The 19,856-nt window shown below is 44.0% G+C and overlaps 1 protein-coding gene across 2 annotated transcripts in view; it reads right to left on the bottom strand.

Annotated features, from left to right (window-relative positions):
- Positions 1-17,422, bottom strand: part of LOC100481084 (UDP-glucuronosyltransferase 1-6) — a 61,457-nt gene extending 44,035 nt beyond the window's left edge. Inside the window, exon 1 of one of the 2 annotated variants that reach the window (XM_019798286.2) lies at positions 16,530-17,422. In XM_019798286.2, the coding sequence (XP_019653845.1) occupies positions 16,530-17,384 (855 nt within the window). In that variant the 5' untranslated portion in view covers positions 17,385-17,422. Of the gene's footprint in view, positions 1-1,157; positions 2,384-16,529 lie in introns of those variants that run through there. The other variant, XM_002917950.4, reaches the window with a different exon arrangement.
- Between the last annotated feature and the right edge of the window lie 2,434 nt (positions 17,423-19,856).

The raw sequence follows: 19,856 nt of genomic DNA, 5'->3' as shown, positions 1-19,856 counted from the left end.
CTCATTGCCCCTACTCCTGCCAGCTCTCAGGGGTATGGCCAACTGTCCAACGTGCCAACCAAGAAATTGTCAGATGTGAAAGAAGAGGAATGGGGATCCTTGGGACCTATTTGAGGCTTTCTTTCTTATGAAAAATGCATTGAAAAAGAGAATTCTGCTGGGAAAGAGTGATCTGAAGCCTTTCAAAGGTATAAATATTAAAAACAAAGAACTCACAAGTTTTTGACTTTCCAAAGTAGCTCTGGGCTCACTTCCCATATGTCAGGAAGGCATCTAAGGACATTTACCTTAGGTCAGAGGTCAATACACTTTTTCTATAAAAGGTCAGGTAGTAAATATATAGGCTTATTGGGCCACATACTTCTCTGTCATGTATTATCTGTGGTTGCTGTTTTTAACATCCCTTTAAAAATATAAAAACAGGGCACCTGGGTGGCTTAGTTGGTTGGGTGTCTGCCTTTGGCTCAGGTCATGATCCCAGGTCCTGGGATCGAGCCCCACATTGGGTTCCCTGCTTAGCGGGGAGTCTGCTTCTCCCTCTCTTTCTGCCCCTCCCCGCCCCCCCACTTGTTCTCTCCCTCTCTTTCCCTCGTTCTTAAATAAAATAAAAATTAAAAAAACAAAATTAAAATATAAAAACCACTCTTAGCTCTGGACCATATGAAAAAACAGGCCTCTGGGCAGATTTGGTTCACTGGCTGTTGTTCACTGTTTGCTGATATCTGCTTTGGGGCCCCAGAAAAAAGCATGGCACAGAGGTGGGAGAGTGGGTTTTCACATGGACTGTCCTCTCAGCAATTTGCCTTCACCTGTTTCCTCAGCAGGTGAGTGTAGGATTTAGACTGGGTGCAGGATTGAGACCGGAAATTTCCAAGGCTCATTCTATGTTCTGTAACTGTCCCCAGATGACCTAGCTAAAGATACTTCCTGTTGTTGCCAGGCATGCACCCTATCTTCATCCAAAGCCTCAGTGTCATTCAGAACCGCAGCCTCAGACCCCGTCCATACCCTCTACCTCGGGCCAGGATCCCCTTCTTCAGGAAGCCCTCCCAGGGCACAGGTGGCTAAGAGCCCGATGAGCGACGGAAGATTGAGCGTGTAAGAACAACATCTGCCCATTAAAAACAGAGCAACCAAAAAGAAATAAAACAACCAACCTGAGACAGGACTCCCTTCTTCTTGCAGTTGGTCCCTCCAATGAAAACCATGTTGGGCATGACTGGTCTGGGATACTCAAACACAAAGTCGTACCTTAACAGCCAAATGGAGCTCTTCCGATACAAGGTGGGTAAGTGCACATCTCTCTTGAGGATATTGGAGGCAAGGTCTTCATACTTGGAATACAGACAGTAGAACAGATAGGTCTCCAAGTAATTAACGAGGTAGTTGGCCACCCGTTGGGGGAACGTCATCTGGTCTGAGAATTGAGTGTAGCATCTGGGAATGTAGGACACGGGGTTCGGGCTCCTGCTCATCGTATGCTCCAGGGAGCATGGGAAGCCCCTGAAGAGGTACACGGAGGGCAGGCCCAGGTACTCGGCCAGGATCACCCCGCAGGGTAGGGCCGGGTCTGTGAAAAGGGCATCGAACTTGCTCTCCCGGAGGACGCTCAGGGTGGCCGTGTCCTCCAGGAGGCTCTGGCAGTTGGTGAAGTACATGTCAATAACAATCATGTTATTCCTGTACTCCGTCTGAGCCGCGTTCAGGAGCCATCTCTCAGCAAAGTGATTGTTTCCAAAAGAGCGGTAACGATTCTGCAGCTCTTCCTGGTCGTACGGCACTGGGTAGATCTTTCTTGCGTAGTGCTTGGATTCCTTCAGAAGCAAATTGACTTCTGGCACGAGCACCACAATGTCATGCCCCTTCTCACTGAGGAGCTCAACTATGTCCTTCATACTGAGCCAGTGGCTTCCATCCTGGGGGACCACCAGCAGCTTGTCCCCTACAACCTCCCCCCAGAGCACTAAGAAGAAAACTTTCTGAAACACATGGAGGAGGCAGGCCATCTGGGGGAGAGTACAGGTAGCAACCAAAAATAAACAGTTCACGCTCTCTAAACCTCAGGGCTCCTGGCTCTTTTCCCTAAACGAACCAGTGCTTTTTATAGCCCCTATCTACCTCTCTTTCCTCTGAATTTTGCCCCTTGTTCATTTTGCCCTCTTTGCCCTAAATTAATATTTAACCATTTTTATGCACACAGCGAACTTGAACCAATGAGGTTCCTTACCGGCTTTCACCTGAGCTTCTGGGTTTATTTTTCCTTTTCCTTCCACCATCCTGCCTCTCCTTCCCTAACTCAGTCACACATGGAGGACAGCTTGGCAGGCCCCTGGAGGCTGGTGGCAGTCCTCTGTCCTGAGCTTTCTGGATTCCCCGGCACGGTGATGATATCCATAGACAAATAGCTCTTAGCGTTTCTCCATTTCCTCAACTTTTCTCAGAAAGGAAGTGTCGACAGATGCCAAATTCAAGATTTGAAACAACACAACGGAGTTGCCTTCTCCCCCTCCTGGTGACCTGGTCACCAGAGCCACAGCCGGATTACAAAGTGGGCTGCAGGAAGCTGAGGGGCACAGAGGAGCCCAATCTAGCCCCCCGCCCCCCACATTCTCTTTGGTAAACCACTGTTACTGGGAGTGTCCTGTTCAATCAGAAGACGGAATGTAATCCCGAAGATACACGCTCTAAAACCAGAATTCCCACTTTGACGGTGGTCAAAAGCAAAAATTCTGATGTCAGCTTGCCCCTTCTGAGCTGTGCAACCCCACTGCTCTGTGCCTGAATTCCCCATCGCTCAGACTGCATTGGGGTGGAGGGGGAGGGCTGTGAAAATTAGTGAGCCAATCAGTGATCTGTGGGTGGCCAGGACAGGTCCCTCAGAGGGGCTCCCCCGGGCTGTCATCAGGCAGCTGGGCTCTATGTGAAACGATTTGAGGATCACCCCGGTAGTCAGACAGTGGCCCCCAAAACCTCTCGGCAAGTGGAAGATCCAGCTCTGCCTGTCAACTCAAGATTATAGGAGGGATAAAAGGGGACAGAAGAGGAGGTGGAAAAATTAAAAGGGAAAAAAGTGGAGAAATATAAAACAATGGAAGGTATCAGGTGACAAGGCATTTGACAGCAGCAAACTGACCAGCCAGCAGTCAAAACAAAAAGGAGGGTCTGGCTTCGGGACCCCGAGAGCTCCAGGACACTTTCTGGCTTGCAAAACAGTTTCCCTTGTCTTAGCGTCCTAGGGTCTCTGAACAAAGTATCGCCCACTGGCTGGCCCAAACAACAGAAATGTATCCCCGTGGTTCTGCAGGCTGGAAGTCTGAGACCCAGGCATCAGCAGGGTTGGGTCCCTGTGGAGGATCCGAGACAGAATCTGTTCGTCTCTCCTCACTCCTGGTGGTTTGCTGGCAATCTTTGGCATTACTAGGCAGACACAGGCATCACTTCATCCCTCCCTTCGTGTTCACCCTTCTTCCCATGTATGTCTGTGTCCAAATTGCCCCTTTTCGTTAGGACACCAGTCATACTGGATTAGCGCCCACAGCCAATGATCTCCTCTTAACTAATATATTCCCCAAAAAGGTCCCATTCCGAGGTACTGGGTATTAGGACTTCAACACATCTTTCCAGGGATGCAAGTGAACCCATAGCACTCGTCTATCATCTCACGCAATTCAAACCCCAAAGTATAGGTCCGATCATCCTTGTACAGGCGAGAAACTGAGGCTTGCCACTTTATGGAAAGGGCATTTTTGGGGAACTTCTGCAGCTCAGAAGGAAATACAGAAGTAGCCCCTTCTAGATCCGCCATTCTCAAAACTTTGCATCTCAGGACTCCTTTATAGTCCCAGCAACAATGGAAGACCCCCCAAGCTTTTGTTTATGTGGGTCATGTCTACCCAGACAAACCGTTTTAGAAACTAAAACTGACACATATGAAAAGACTTCCTCACTCATTTACGATAACAAGAATAAGCCCAAGACGAGATAGCATGACTGATATCTTTTAGGAAAAAAATACTCTATTTCCCCAAACAAAAACTTGGTCAGAATGGCGACACTATTTTACAGGTTCTGCAAGCAAGTCCCTGTGATATGAACGTCCGTCTGGCTTGGTAGATGACGGCCACCCACGTCTGCACTCAGCCGTTACAACACCACACGTCATGGAGCCTTTGGAAGACTCCATGGCACCATGGTGAGAGATGACGTAGAAAAAGCAAGTAACGTCTTAGCACTCTTATGAAATCATTTGACCTCAGGGACTCCTGGGAAGGGTCTCAAGGATCCCTCAGTTTCTACACTTTGACAGTCACTGTTCAAGATCAGGGGATGGCAAATGTTATTTTCTGGAAAGGCCTAAATAGTACACATTTGAGCTTTTGTAGGCCATTCGGTATCTTTGGCCACGACTTAACTGTGCCACTGTACCAGAGAGCAACCAGATAGGACCCTGAACAAATGGGCATGACCATGTTCCAGTAACTTTGTTTATGAGAACAGGCAGCAGGTTTGGCCCGTGGGTCGCAGTCTGCCCTAGATAATGATACAAGTCAAGATGTCGCCTCTTCCCCCCATGTCCACATGGCTCACTCCCTCCCTTCATACCAGCTTTGGTCGTGTCATGTCCAAGAGACCTCTTCTGGTGAGCTCATTATTAAATAACCCAGCCCATCACTGGGAAGCTCTTCCCCCTCCTTATATGTCTCTGTTTCATTCATCACTACCTAACCTATTGTTTACTATGTGTCTCCCCTGAATAGAATGGGGCACCCTGAGGGCAGGAACAATATTTGTTTTGCTCTCTGCTGTATTCCCAGTGTCTAAAGAACGCCGAGCATACAGTAGGTTCTCCATAAATGTTTGCTGATTAATGAACGAGACTTTGGTTTGCTTGTTTTATTCCTACATTTCCTTTTTCCTTTTTCTTTTCTTTTTTTTTTTTTAAGCAGACTCCATGCCCAGCATGGAGACCATCACAGGCCTTGAACTCACCACCCTGAGATCAAGACTGGAGCTGAAACCAAGTGTCAGGCGCTTGCTTAGCTGACTGAGCTGCCCACGCTGCCCCCCCCCGCCATTTCATTTTCATGTTTCTTTCCGAGTTGTGAGAATTCACATATGAAATTTAAAGAACCATGTGATCGTTTTTGAGAAGAAACTGCTCAATGGCATTACGAGCCTATGATGGGTCACTTGCCTTTCAGGAAGTTAAGATTTGAGAAGTCTAATGTAGCCAGCAGGTGGTGAGGGCCCTGGACCAGGAGCTGGACAGCCTGGAGCCCACTTCCAGCCCTGCCCCCATCAGCCTGGCACAAGACCTATCTCCTGACTGTCCGGTTTCTCAACTGAGACCCAGAGCGAGAGGGTCATGTTTATCGTGCCACATATACCTACCACATGACCGAGGGAGGTCCAAGAGGATGATGGATGTGGAAACCAGGCCGTCTAAGTGAAAGGTGGCTCCTGGCATGGCTAGAACAGACTTGCCCTCAGCTAGTCACGCACAACTGAACTGTCACACAAGGTCTTGTCATAACCCACGCCTGTTGGCTCAAGAGGCATGCTGGGACCTAGGAAAGGAGAAGAAGCCTGAGGAATGGCACGGAAGGGACCATCCCAAGCACATCCCCGGGAACGCAGCCAAGATGCAAATTCATTGTGACCTCCTTGAGGGAGGGACGCCAGCAGGATTCCCACTTACAATGATCAGAGTCTGGAGAGGGGCAGCATCCCGGTTCGGGTCCACCTAGATAGCAATAAGGCCCCAAGATGGTTACAGAGTGAGCACAGAGCAGGCCCACCCCTCCAGGGCAAGCAGGAGCTAGGCAGGTCCTTTCTAAGAGCAGTACGTTGGGAGGCAGAAAGGCGTAGTAAGCAAGTGTGTGGAGGTGGGAGGAGCGAGATGAGCTACAGACCTCAGGTGCTTCACACCAGACCCCCTTCTGCTGAGAACCTTGGCTTGGGCCCTTCCTAGCACAGCCTTGCTCTGGTCCTTGTGTTGTTAAGCTAGAAGCCTGGGAAAAGCACGTGACTTGGCTGGGGTCCCATTCTCATTCCTAGCAGGCCCAAACATACACTGGAGGCAGGAGATGAAGGAAAGGAACTAACCCCACTTTGCAAAACATCACAAGAGAGATGTCTTGCAAATTAAGAAAGCTTTAGAAAACATTTCTCTTCCTCCCCCTGAGATTTGACTGTTTCTAAGAATGGTGTGTGCGTGTGTGTGCGTGTGTGTGCGTGTGTGTGTGTGTGTTCATGGAGGGCAACAGGAAGAAGAATCTAGCATGTCAGGTGAGCTGCCCTGGAGGCCAGACCTGTCCTGGGCATTGTTGTGGAGCTTGACATGTCTTCAGGTGTCACGGAGTGTCCGGGTAAAGGCCAATCTCTTCTCAGGGACTCCTGCAGACCCAACAACTAAGCTTGGGACATGTATCGGTGGGGAGAAAGAGGTCGATCCTGGGATTTCCCAAAAAGTCAGTGGAGGACACCTGGCATCTTGCATAGAGGGGAGTCATAAAGGGGTATACGGAGGCGATGACATGATAGGAACAGGGGGCTGCTTAGAAAGGTTGACCCTCAAATCACCCACAAACTATGAGTTACACAGAGCCTGGACCTACAAGATTTAAAAGCACCTGCAAAGTGCTTGAGACCTGAAAAAAAGGCGTTTGTTAAATGCAGCGTACAAAAATGGCAAAATCAAATTAATAAATGTTCCATTGAATAACTACCCAAAAATTGTGAATGGTCCACTGTGGTTCAGCTTGTTGAGTGACATGGACAGTGTATGTGATGTGGGGTCCTGGGGCAGTTTAAGCAATTGGATAGGCCATGGGGTGGGGGCTGCACAAATCAGTGCTCTGGGCCCAAGTCCTGGTGCAGATCCGAAATGGTCAAGTCTGAATCACCCATGGCTGGGGCAGGGCAGTCCAGAGCAGACAGCTCCAGCGGGCACTTGTCCTACTGTAAGGGCTGTGTCTATCACTACCCAGGGAGGTTGGCACTGACATGGGTGTGGTCCCAGAAGCTGGAAGCTGTGGGGAGGGGCATGACCAAGGGGCTACTCAGAGGACACAGACAACAGGATTTCCTCTTGCCTGTATTTACTAGAGTAGTTCATCCCAAAAGATCACTAACTAACACTTGCCCAATCTAACCCAGGCTTGGCCACTGGGTCTTGGGTCCCTCAGGACTGTGGAGAAGCCAAAGAGACACATGACAATGTGACACCCCACTCAAAGAACCAGGTACGGGGTACCTTATGGTGTGATTGAATACAAAGTACACAGCACTGTGGATTAAGTATGCCTGTCAAACAGTGGAAACTGAATCGATCAAGCCCACACTGCCTTCCAGTTGCCAGGAACAGCTTACACTCCACCGGCAGAGAGCAAGAAGACCGGAAGAGGGAACATCCTCCAGGACAATGACCCGGTTACTAAAAAAAGCCACAGCAGTTTTGGAAAGGGAAGGAACTGTTACAGATAAATAGAGGGTTAGAAGAAATGATGCAACATGGGAAGTGTGTTTGTATCCTATTCAAACAAACCAGCTGTTGAAAGACATGGTTTCTCTTTTTAAGAATTTTGGTCAAATTCACATGACATGAAATTCATCATAATCATTTTGAAACGTGCAATTTGGTAGCATTCAGTACAGTCACGGTGCCGTGCAACCATCACCACCGTCTAGTTCCAGGATATTTTCATCACCCCAAAAAGAAACCTCTTCCCCATTAAGGAGCTGTTCCCCACTTCCCTCTTCCCTGAGCCTTTGGCAACCCCTCACCAGCTTTCTATCTCTATGGGATTCGCTATTCCAGATATTTCACAACAATGGAATCACAGCACATATGCGCTTTTGCGTCTGGGTTCCTTCACTTAGCATTACATTTTCAGTGTTTGTCCACGTTATATAGCAGGTATCAGGTCTCTTTCATTGCTGTGGCTGAATAATATTCCACTGTTTGAATAGACCACATTACATTCATCCATTCACCTGTTGAAAGACATTTGGGTTGTCCTACCTTTCGGCTAGTACGAACAGTGCTGCTAGGAACATGCCTATACAAGCTTTGGTTTCAGGACCTGTTTTCAATTCTTTAAGATACATATCCAGGAGCGGAATTGCTGGGTCATATGGTAATTCTATGCTTAACTTACGGAGGAACTGCCAAACTGCTTTCCACTGCAGCTACACCATTTTACATTCTCACCAGCAGTGGACAAGGGTTCCAGTTTCTCCACATTCTTGCCAATACTTATTTTCCTTTCTTTTTGTTTTGTTTTTAGTATAGTCATCATATCAGGTGTGAACTGGTGTCTCATTGTAACACCGATTTGCATTTCTCTAGTACCTAATGGTGGGCATCTCTTCATGTGCTTGTTGGGCATTTATATATCTTCTCGGGAGAAACGTCTATTCTAATTCTTTGTCCATTTTTAATTGGGTCATTTGAGTTCTTTATCTATTTTGGATGCTAGAATCTCATCAAATACATGATTTGCAAATATTTTCTCCCATTCTGTGGGTTGTCTTTTCATGCTCTTAATCGTGTCCTTCAATGCATTAATGTTCTTCATCTTAATGAAGTCCAGTTTATCGATTTCCTTGTTTGTTTCTTATGGTTTTGGTGTTATACTTAAGAAACCATTGCCAAATCTAAGGTGAGGAAGATTTAGTCCAATATTTTCTTCTAAAAGTTTGATAGTTTTATTTTTATATTTAGGTCTTTGATCCATTTTAATTTTTTTTTAAAGATTTTATTTATTTATTTGACAGAGATAGAGACAGCCAGTGAGAGAGGGAACACAAGCAAGGGGAGTGGGAGAGGAAGAAGCAGGCTCATAGCAGAGGAGCCTGATGTGGGGCTCGATCCCATAACACCGGGATCACGCCCTGAGCCGAAGGCAGACGCTTAACCGCTGTGCCACCCAGGCGCCCCCCATTTTAATTTTTATATATGGTGTGAGGTAGGGGTCCAACTTCATTCTTTTGTATGTGGATGTCCACTTGTCCCAGCGCCATTTGCTGAAGACACTATTCTTCCACTGTTGCACAGTTTTGACACTTTGTCAAAAGTCAATTGGCCATAGATGGGCTTACTTCCAAATTTGTAATTCTATTCCATTTATCTATATTTAAAAGACATTTCTTGAGATACTTGGGGAAATTTAATTATAGCCTAGAAATTAAGTCATATTAAAGAATTATTGATATTGTTAGGTGTGATAATGATACTGCAATTACGTAATAACAAATTTTCCTTATTTTTTATATTTAGTGAAGTGTTTGGGAATGGAATGACATGACAAGAACTTCCTTTAAAAAATAACAGTCAGGGGGGCGCCTGGGTGGCACAGCGGTTGAGCGTCTGCCTTCGGCTCAGGGCGTGATCCCGGCGTTATGGGATCGAGCCCCACATCAGGCTCCTCCGCTATGAGCCTGCTTCTTCCTATCCCGCTCCCCCTGCTTGTGTTCCCTCTCTCGCTGGCTGTCTCTATCTCTGTAGAATAAATAAAAAATAAAATCTTAAAAAAAAAATAACAGTCAGGGAGCGGCGCCTGGGTGGCTCAGTCTGTTAAGTGTCCAACTCTTGATTTTGGCTCAGGTTATGATCTCAGGGTCATGAGCTCGAGCCCTGCATTGGACTCCACACTCAGTGGGGAGCCTGCTTAAATTCTCTCTCTCCATCTCCCTCTCCCAGCCTCATGCTCTCTCTCTCAAATAAATAAACAAATCTTTAAAAAATTTTAAAAAAAATAAAAGTCGAAAAAAAGAAAGAAAGCAAAATATTGAAAATTGTTAAACCTAAGGATGGATATATGGGTGTTAATTACTCAACAGTCTCTCCTTTCATGCATGTTTGAAAACTTTGATAATAAAAAGTTGAAATAAATAATCTTGGTGAGAGGTGCTGGGTTTCCCCACTAACAGATAAATTGAATTTGAATTTGAGTTTTGAGGAGCCAGAAGCTGAGAGAAATGAGGAAGCATAGATCTTTTACTGCTGTGTAAACTCATCCGGTTTCCAGTTCTTCAAAGCTGGAATGACTGCCCTGAATTGTACTCTTTCCAGCTGGACCCTGTAATCAATTCTGTTGGAACTCACCAAAAACTGAAAAACACTGGAAGTCATTTCTTTTCCCACCAAAACTATTTCAGTGTTCTCCTGAATGATGATCTGCCATCCTGGTTAAAGTATTCAGTTGCATCCTTGAATATAATTCCCCTGGACAGACCAAGGGAGATTTTGTTATGGGAGACACTCAGGAAAATCCCCTTCATGGAACTTGAGACAAGCACACAAACACGTGTATACACCCAAAGACACACGTGCATAACACACACTGACATCAGGTTATGTGTTCTCCTATCAGACAGATGAGATTCAGACAATGACTCCTGTTCTCAAGCAACGTACAACAAACCATGTGCTTTTTCCAAGAGACATTCTGCCCACCTGAAACAAGGCAGGAGACATAGGCACTGTCCATAAGTCTTCCAATGAACATTTACTTTACAGTTATGCTGTATCCAACACTCTTGGTTAAAGGGTCCCCTTTGAGATCAGAATTCCTCTTTAAGATCAGAATTCCTCTTTAAGAACTAGACTTACTTTGGGACACCTGGCTGGCTTGGTCAGTGGAGCATGTGACTCTTGATCTTGGGGCTGTGAGTTCAAACCCCACACTGGGCGTAAAGCAAGAATTATACGTACTTTAAACTTATATTTAAAAATACATGCTTTGAAAATAGAAGCATACATTTATAAATATACAACCTTTCACATATATTGAAACCTTTCATACATATGTATCCTTTAATAGATATATAAAACCATACACATTTTAGATACATTTGTAGGTACATATAGCCACACATACACAAGCTATATATGGTTCAGTACATTTTATAGATCTCTATATAATAGGTAGATATAAAATCATATATGGCTTTATAGGTCTCTAAACTCCTCTGAGTGACCTAGTCCAGCACTGGTTTGGGACGCTGCAGGACCTCACCCTTAGGTAGAGGGCAAGGATTCAGGTGATACCTGGGTGGTGCTTGGCACTTTCGCTGATTCAGAGCAAACCGGGGATGCTCAGCCTCGCAGAACCCTGCAACTCAATCTCCTTGCCATCAAGAGAACCACAGCCTGTTCTTGCCAAGAGCAGAAAGCCATGCCTAATTTTGACAGGCCTAATCACCTGGATTTTAGAAAGAGCATGATTTCACTTTCCCATCAGTTGGCTGAAAATTCACTTATTCACCAAACATCTACTGAGAATGCTCTGGGTTCCGAGTGTGGGACTAGACATTAGGGGCCAATAAGGGCCCAGGGGGTTTATGGGATATCTTTGCCCCTTCCACTCAATTTTGCTGTCAACCTAAAACGTCTCTAAAAAATGAAGTCTATTAAAAAAAAAAAAGATGTAGGCTCACTCCTGGCCTCCAGGAGAACCCTCTAGCAGGAAGACAGACAGGCAATGGTGCCACACAGATGGCACTGTTCTGTCAGCTGTCTTCTTAACAACTGTCTGATGCGTGACGGTGGCCGGATTTAGACCCACCTGCTGCACCATCAGCACACAGGAGCCACAAACAGGTGCCTCTGGGCTGCATCGACCAGCCTGGGCTTGTGGGCACCAATCCCAAGTTAATAGGAGCTCAGCTGAGGACACCTTTGAGCTGCGCTTAGGCTCCTTCTGAGCCCAGCCCCAAGTGCCTGACACCCACTCTGGAGAAGGTTTAGCTCTCGCTCCTTCCCACCTACCCAAGGCTAGTATGCACCCCAGTTCTGTCCTACTCTGAGGAGGGGCTGGGCTGGTATGAGACTGCGTGTTCAAGCGGCCACTGGCCTATGTCCAAGAGACCATAAAAGGGCACGGCAAGCCTTGCGCTGGACTATCTGTAAGTTTTACCTCCCCTCTCACTTTTCCAGACAGCCTTCCCGTCCCATCTCTGAACCACCTCCTCTCTGGAGCCCTCCTTGATTTCCCTGGCCACAGGGTTCCAGGCTCCTCTTTCTGTGCACATCCACACCCCGTGTGGGCATTTCCATTTCCCAAGTCTGTTCCCTCAACCGGAGCTCCTCTGGCCCTCCTAGCTAAAGCACAGGCCTAACACCATTGCATTCCAAATGCAATTCTGGGAAACGTCCGTGTAGGACCACCACATTTCAGCATCTCTTTGCAGTGTGCATGATAGCTGTCCAACAAAGGCTATGGAACTAGTGACTTTCCAGGAAGAAAGAAAAGGCTTTTGTTTTCTACCTTTGCAAAGCATTACTTGAAGCACTCATAGAATGTGCAGGGGAGAGAAAAACCAATGATGTGACCCAGGAAATGTCCCATTCCTTTGGAGGTGAGGGACAACATTTCTGCCCTCCCCCCACCCCTGGTCAACCCAGGGAAAAGCCAGAAGTAAAAGAACCAAGGAGAAGGGGAGTCAGATGGGCCAGGACAGAGACCCCATCAGCCACAAGGATTAAGGACATGCAAAATCCTAAAGGAGGGGCACTGGGGGTCAAGAGCACCACAAAATTACCCCTGCTTCCAGTGCACGTGTTATTGATGGAAAGCTGTGTGCAGGGGGACAGCAGAATCACAGCTGTAATAGCAAAAAACATGACCTTTACATCCAATCACAGGACTTTGCTTAAAAAATAAATGCAAACACAAACCATGGGCCCACACCTGATCAGAAGGACTTCAGTTACCTCCCGAATATTGGAAATTCAAATTCATTACACCTTTAAGTAACATTACTCCTTGTACCAGGAGCATTCATGTACACTATTATACTTCTCATGATCTGGTGGTGCAATGGCTTTTTCCAGGGCGAGTAGAGTATTATCATATATCTAAAACTTAGGTTTTCTTACTAGATCCCCCTTCTTCCTCAATCATCTCATTTCTCTCTTTTCCCAACGGGGGCCCACAAATCTTGTTCTCCACCTCCAAAGGGATGGGAAAATCTGAACAACCTCCTTGACCCATGAGCTAAGAATGGACTTTACATTTTTAAAAAGCTGTAAGCAAACAAACAAAAAACCAACAAAGTTACAAGACAGGAGACCGTATATGACCCCGCAAAGTCTAAAACATTTGCTCGCTTGCCCTTTACAAAAAACTTGGCCAATCTCTGATGGAGCATCTTGAATTTACACAAACAAAAAACATGATCTCTGCTATAACACTTCAATTCGCTTTCAACATATGGATGATGGAAAGCGCTTAATTACTCTTACATCCCCCAAGTTTCTTGATATAAATGGCATGTATTATATAAGTCTGTACATCCTACATCCCAACAAATACCTCGGTTCTCGTTTGCTGTCAGTCATGCCAAATAAACCCATCGTTATCATCTTAGCTTTCGTATATGGTTGTGCGTGTACCTAATCCGAGCGTGACTTCTTCAGCTGTGTGAAGATCCTGGTGCCCGCAGGGGGCAAGGCAAGGTGAGCGGAGCCCCCTGACAAAATGCAGTCCTCACCAGACATGGGTCACGTTGTGGGTCATCTGAGTCATAGAAGCAGCATGTCCGCAACACAGATTCCCTGAGGGTGCGATCCATTCTTAGCCACTCCTTAGTTAAAGGCGGGAAATCAGGCTCCCAATATATGAGACAGTATGACTTTTGCAAAATGTGCTGAACCTTGTGAGCAGCCGGATCAATAGATAAAATGTATAGTACGTCCCTAATAAAATAATCAACTGAGACATGCCACCAGGTGTTTCATGAGGGTGTAGATGCAACGTCGTCACCAGGAATCTTACTCTTGTATTTGTCAAGACCTTTCCAATTTCAGTGACTGAACCCCAAATCAAACTGGCCAGACCAAGTATTTAACATCATTCAGGAACTATTGAATAATCGTTCTGAACTAATCGTTCAACACTGTTTTGGAAATACACGCTCCAATAAAGTAAAATAAGAGGAACGAATATGGGGAGGGATTTTTACCTGCAGGTGGTATTACATACCTAAGAGTATTACAAACTAATAAGAGAAATTAGTAATATGACTAGATACAAGGTAATGTGCAAAAGCCAAAACTATACTGTAATGACTAATAATAGTTCAAAATAGCAATGAGAAACAGCATGTTCACAATAATTTCACAAATAATAATATGCCTAGGAATATATATTAACAAGAAAAGTGAAAGACATATAAAGTAAAATGCAAAACTTTATTGATTACCCCAAAGATACAGACGTAGTGAAGAGAAGAGCCATGTGCACCCCAGTGTTCATAGCAGCATTGTCCCAATAGCTAAATCGTGAAGGAACCGAGATGCCCTTCAACAGATGACTGGATTAAGAAGATGTGGTCCAATATACAATGGAATATTACTCAGCCATCAGAAAGAACGAGTTCTCAACATTTGCTGCAACATGGACAGCACTGGAGGAGATAATGCTAAGTGAAATAAGTCAAGCAGAGAAAGACAATTATCATATGATTTCTCTCATCTATGGAACATAAGAACTAGGAAGATCGGTAGGGGAAGAAAAGGATAAAGGAAAGGGGGGTAATCAGAAGGGGGAATGAAGCGTGAGAGACTATGGACTCTGAGAAACAAACTGAGGGCTTCAGAGGGGAGGGGGTTGGGGAATGGGACAGGCCGCTGATGGGTAGTAAGGAGGGCACGTATTGCATGGTGCACTGGGTATTATACGCAAATAATAAATCATCAAACTTTACATCAAAAAATAAAATAAAAAAATTTATTGATAGACATAAAGGAAGATCTGAATAAATAAAGAGAAGTACTACATTCCTAAGTAGGAAAACTTCCAAGCAAAAGGATGTCAATCTCTCTCGAATTAATAAAAGCATTTTATGTCATATAAGCAGAACATTAATATTTTATTTCTCTGTTTGCAACAAGAAAAAACAATTCTGAATTTTGTAAAGGAGAGTAAATAGAATCACCAAGAAAGTATAGAAAAATACTGAGTATGGGGCCTGCCTGAGCACATATGAAAACTTTCTATAAAGCTAATACAATCAAAATACAATACTGGCCCGTGAGTAAATAAATAAATCGATGGAACAAACCTGAGAGTTCAAAAGTAGAGCATTCAAAAGTAGTGTTCAAAAGAGGAAATAAATATGAAATTTAAAATATGGTAAAGACACATTTCAATTCAACAGATAAAGAATGGATTGTTTTGTTAAATGATGTTGGCACAATGGGCTATCCGTTTAGAAAAGTAATGAAGTTAGATCTTTATACCATGTAAAGTCTTCACTGTAAAAAATATAGCTGTTAACACTGGAAGAACTAAAAATACTAAGACATAGTAAGGAAAAAAATCATTTATATATCTCAGGCTTGGAAAGACCTAAACAAGTTGAAATCCAGAAACCACTAGAATAAAAGTGAACGAGTTTGACTATCCAAAAATGAAAACCCTCTCTGACAAAAGATGAAGAATAGCCAGGGAAAAAATATTTGCAGTTCCTAAAAAGTGTTAATATTAATATTCCTAACACTCAAGAGACTTACAGTCATTAGCTTAAAAGACAAATGACCCTAGAAAAATGATTAAAGAATCTGAACACCCAGAAGTTGAAATCAAATGGCCAATCTATCTATGAAAATTGAAGCTGCTATTAGAATTTTTTTTTCCAAAAGAGTTTTAAAAGTTTGACAACATCTGAAGCTGGAGAGGGTATGGAAATATACTGTTGACCAAAGCGTCAGATTGTTCAATCTTTTGAAAGCAATCTGTCGAATGTATTAAAATGCAATGTGTGTGTCCCATTTGGCCCACCAACCCCTACTCCTAAGGACGTCCAGCCTACAGAGAGAAGAGCAAGAATATGGAAATGTGGGAATGCAAAGAAATGATTTCAGAACGTTTGGTACAGTCTTGCTTATAAAGGCAACGGTGGGAAAAGCTTAAATATCTATCAGTATTGCTTAATTGAGTGAACCACGGTACATCAAAGTAACGAATTTTATGCAACTATTACAAAGAATGTGACACATTTGTAGGGATTGACTGTTTTGATGCTAATGACTTATTAGTAAGTGAAAAAAGCAAGGTAAAGAACAATATGTCCAGTCCGTTACTAGATTTTCTTGTAATAAAACAGATGTTAGAATTTATATTAGATATATGCATACATACATAAAATAATTTCAGAAAAATTGGAAAAGCAGCATACAAAACGGCTAAGGGCATTTTCCTGTAAGCTATGGCATTAGATTACCAAGTGGAAGTTTCATTATTTACTGTATTTTCAGTAGTTCCCCAAGGGGAGTATTACAAAATGCAGCCTGGAATTTATATACAATTATATCTGCTGTGTACATATGCGTAACAGAAAGAGCAGCTTTATAAAATTCGCTAATGTACGATTCAATAAATTGGCACAAAATAATTCATTCAACCAGGAAAAAATTTCCAAATATAACAGATGTAAATGACAAGTCACAGTTCAGTAAGATTTTTTTTTTTTAATGTACAAACGGAGGTTATTCTTACGATGCAAAAGAAGAGGGAACTTACCTTGGGCAATGGCTTTCCCTCCTGGCAGTTAATGCCTCCGATGAAAACCATGTTGGGCATCACAGGTCTGGGATAGTCGAAAACAAAGTCAGTTCTTAACAACCAAATCGACGTTTGGCTGTAGAGGTCATACGGTGTGACAGCCGTTTGGAGAATCTCAGATGCAACTTCCACAGCAGTTTTTAAAAAATAGTGGCAAAGTAAATGTTCCTCCAAGTGGAGGATTTGATTCCACACTCTCTCGCTGAAAGTCATGGCATCAGAGAATCCTAAGAAAAATCTAGGTACATAGGAAGGGGCACTGGGGCACTGTGTGGCTTCTTCAAGATAATGACAATATACTCCCCTGGTGAAGACCACAGACGGGAGAGAAAAATATTTGGCTATAATTAAGCCACACATATCAAAAGGATCCAGAAACACTGCGTCAAAAGAACTCTGCCTTATGTATTCTATTAATTTTGTGTCGTTAAACAAATACTTGCAATGTAAAAAAAGTTCTATAAATCCTTTGTTGGATGAACTCATTAGCAAAGAAACTATACTTTCTTGTCGAGTTTTCCAATGAGAGTCAGAGAAAATCTTGAACTGATGATTCAATTCCTCCAGAGTGTAGCCTGTGGAATAAGTCTTCACTGTAAAATTGGAGGATTTTCCCAGGTACCAACTCACCTCCGGCACTATTAAAACCACCTCATGGCCTCTGTGGACAAGTTCCTCCAAAACCGAACTCATGGTAAACCAGTGGCTCCCATCCATGGGTAATACCAGCAGCTTGCCTGCCTCGGCGAAGCCAGAAGTCAGCAGCAGACACACGCAGAGAAGAGGAAAACTGGTCAAAATTGCAGGAGCCATTTGGAAAACTACAGCCCAGTGCAATGCAGCTGCCTGGATTCTGAGCTGGTATAATATGGTCCCTGGAAGAAGTACAGGCACAAAGCCCGCCCAGGAGAGGGCGTGTATTCACACATTCATTAAAATAAAAAAAGCATTACCAGTGATGCGCTCTTCAGAACAATAATGAATGAGTCGCATTTGCTGACACACATGCTTGTACGTTTTCCAGATAAGAATACCTTTTGATCTTTGCCTTGTCAGAGATCGTGCACTGTATCGCACGCAACGGTCGTTTGGAAACAGAATATTAGGCAATGCTTTTGAGGGCTCAGAATGATAAAAAGGAAAGTAAATGTCAATAAATGTGATATTTTAAAAATTGTTCCAAGAACAATTTGGGTTTTATTCTCAGACTGCATAAGACGATTTTACTCAGAAACAGGTTGGCATTCCAGTTTCCAAGGAAAGACCTGAAGTCACTTACCACTACCTTCCTCATGGGCAGTGGAACTGTGAAATGCCTGGCACTGCCACTCGTTTGCTCCATATCCAAACCCTCTGAGGCCTTCAAAATGCTAAGAGTGACAATCCCACTTCCATGGACCATTCTAGGAATGTGATTGATGGAATGTGATGTCATCTATTTTAATTCACTTTGCCTAGATCCATCACATGCAGTGGGTGGTCACCTGTCCAACGCTTGCCAGAAGACGTCTGCTAGGTGTCCTCTCTCTTTCCTTTCTGCTTCTGCATTCCTCTGTCTAGACCTCTCTGCTGCGGGGTAGCCCCAATCGGACTGCTACCCTACTTCAGGGATCTCTGTATCTGTCTGCCACACTCTACCAAGCACTCATTGAGGTCAGAGGATATATCTTCTCCATATTTGCACCCTCCTCCCACAGGACCCATGCTATGCCTCACGCAGAGAAAGCACACAAGGAATGTTAGTTGCATGGGACGGAATTGCACTGTGCAAGTTCTCTTAAACACCTTTCTGGGTGAGTTCAGTGGTGTATGTCAGATAAGACCCTGAGAAACATCTAGTGAGGAATTCTAGAGCCAATCTGGGGGCATAATCATTGTGAGGAGCCAACATGGCTCCTTCTGAGACACCCCACCTATTAGTAGACATTTGCTTAGTCACCATTTCACTTGGTGACTGAGGCACCTTCAGATGAATGTCTGCAAAATAACAATGGGGAAAATGATCTACCTTCCTGGAATGCTTACTTCACAACAGATATCAATAAAATAGAAAATAGAAGAACAACAGATATAATCAGTAACCCCAAAAGCTGGTTCTTTGAGAAGATGAACTAACCGGATGAAACTCCAACCAAACTGATCAGAAAAAAGAGAAAGAAAAAGAAATTAACAATATCAGGAATGAGAAAGGTGGCATCACTACAGTTTCCACAGATGTTCAAAGAACAGCTAGAGGCTGGAGTCAAAGATGGCAGCGGAGCAGGAGACCTTAATTTCATCTAGTCCCAGGAATTCAGCTAGATAGTTATCAAATCATTCTGAAAAACTGCAAACTCAACTGGAGATCGAGGAAAAGAATAACTGCAACTCTACAAAGAGAAAAGTGACCAATTTCTGCAAGTGTATATTTCTCGGGGGTCCTTATTACCATTTTTGTATTTTGTTCTCTCCTTCAGCTGTTCTTCCCTGGACAGGATGACAAGATGGAAAAACTCACCTCAAAAAAGAAAACAAGAGGCAGGATGGACTGCCGGGGACCTAATAAATATGGGCATTAGTAAGATGTCAGAACGAGGGTTCAGAATAATGATTATAAAGACCCTAGCTGGACTTGAAAAAGGCATAGAAGACACTAGAGAATCCCTTTCTGGAGAAGTAAAAGAACTAAAATCTAACCAAGTCGAACTCAAAAACGTTATTAATGAGATGCAATCAAACATGCAGGCTCTTAATCACTATGATAAATGAGGCAGAAGAGAGAACTAGCGATATAGAAGCCCAAATGATGGAGAATAAAGGATCTGAGAAAAAGAGAGATAAACAACTACTTCTTCACGAGGGGAGAATTTGAGAGATAAGTGATACCTTAAGCAGAGCAATATAAGAATAATAGGGATCCCAGGAGAAGAGGAAAGGGAGAGAGGTGCAGAAGGTATATTGGAGAAAATTATAGTGGAGAACTTTCCTAATCTGGGCAAGGAAACAAGACACAGGATATCAGATTGGACAACACCCCTACCCTGGGGAAGGGAACAAGGCACAGAGAACCTCTCTCAAAATCAATAAAAATAGGTCAACACCCTGACCTATAATAGTGAAACTTCCAAATCTCAGAGACAAAGAGAAAATCCTGAAAGCAGCTCGGGGATAAGAGACTCTAAGCTACAAGGACAGAAACATTAGATTGGCAGCAGACCTATCCATGGAGACCTGGCAGGCCAGAAAGGACCAGCCTGGTATATTCAGGCTATTCAATGAGAAAAATATGCAGCCAAGAATACTTTA

This window comes from Ailuropoda melanoleuca, chromosome 2, assembly GCF_002007445.2.
Source record: "Ailuropoda melanoleuca isolate Jingjing chromosome 2, ASM200744v2, whole genome shotgun sequence".
Classification (NCBI taxonomy): domain Eukaryota; kingdom Metazoa; phylum Chordata; class Mammalia; order Carnivora; family Ursidae; genus Ailuropoda; species Ailuropoda melanoleuca.
This window is presented reverse-complemented; position numbering and strand designations above follow the sequence as displayed.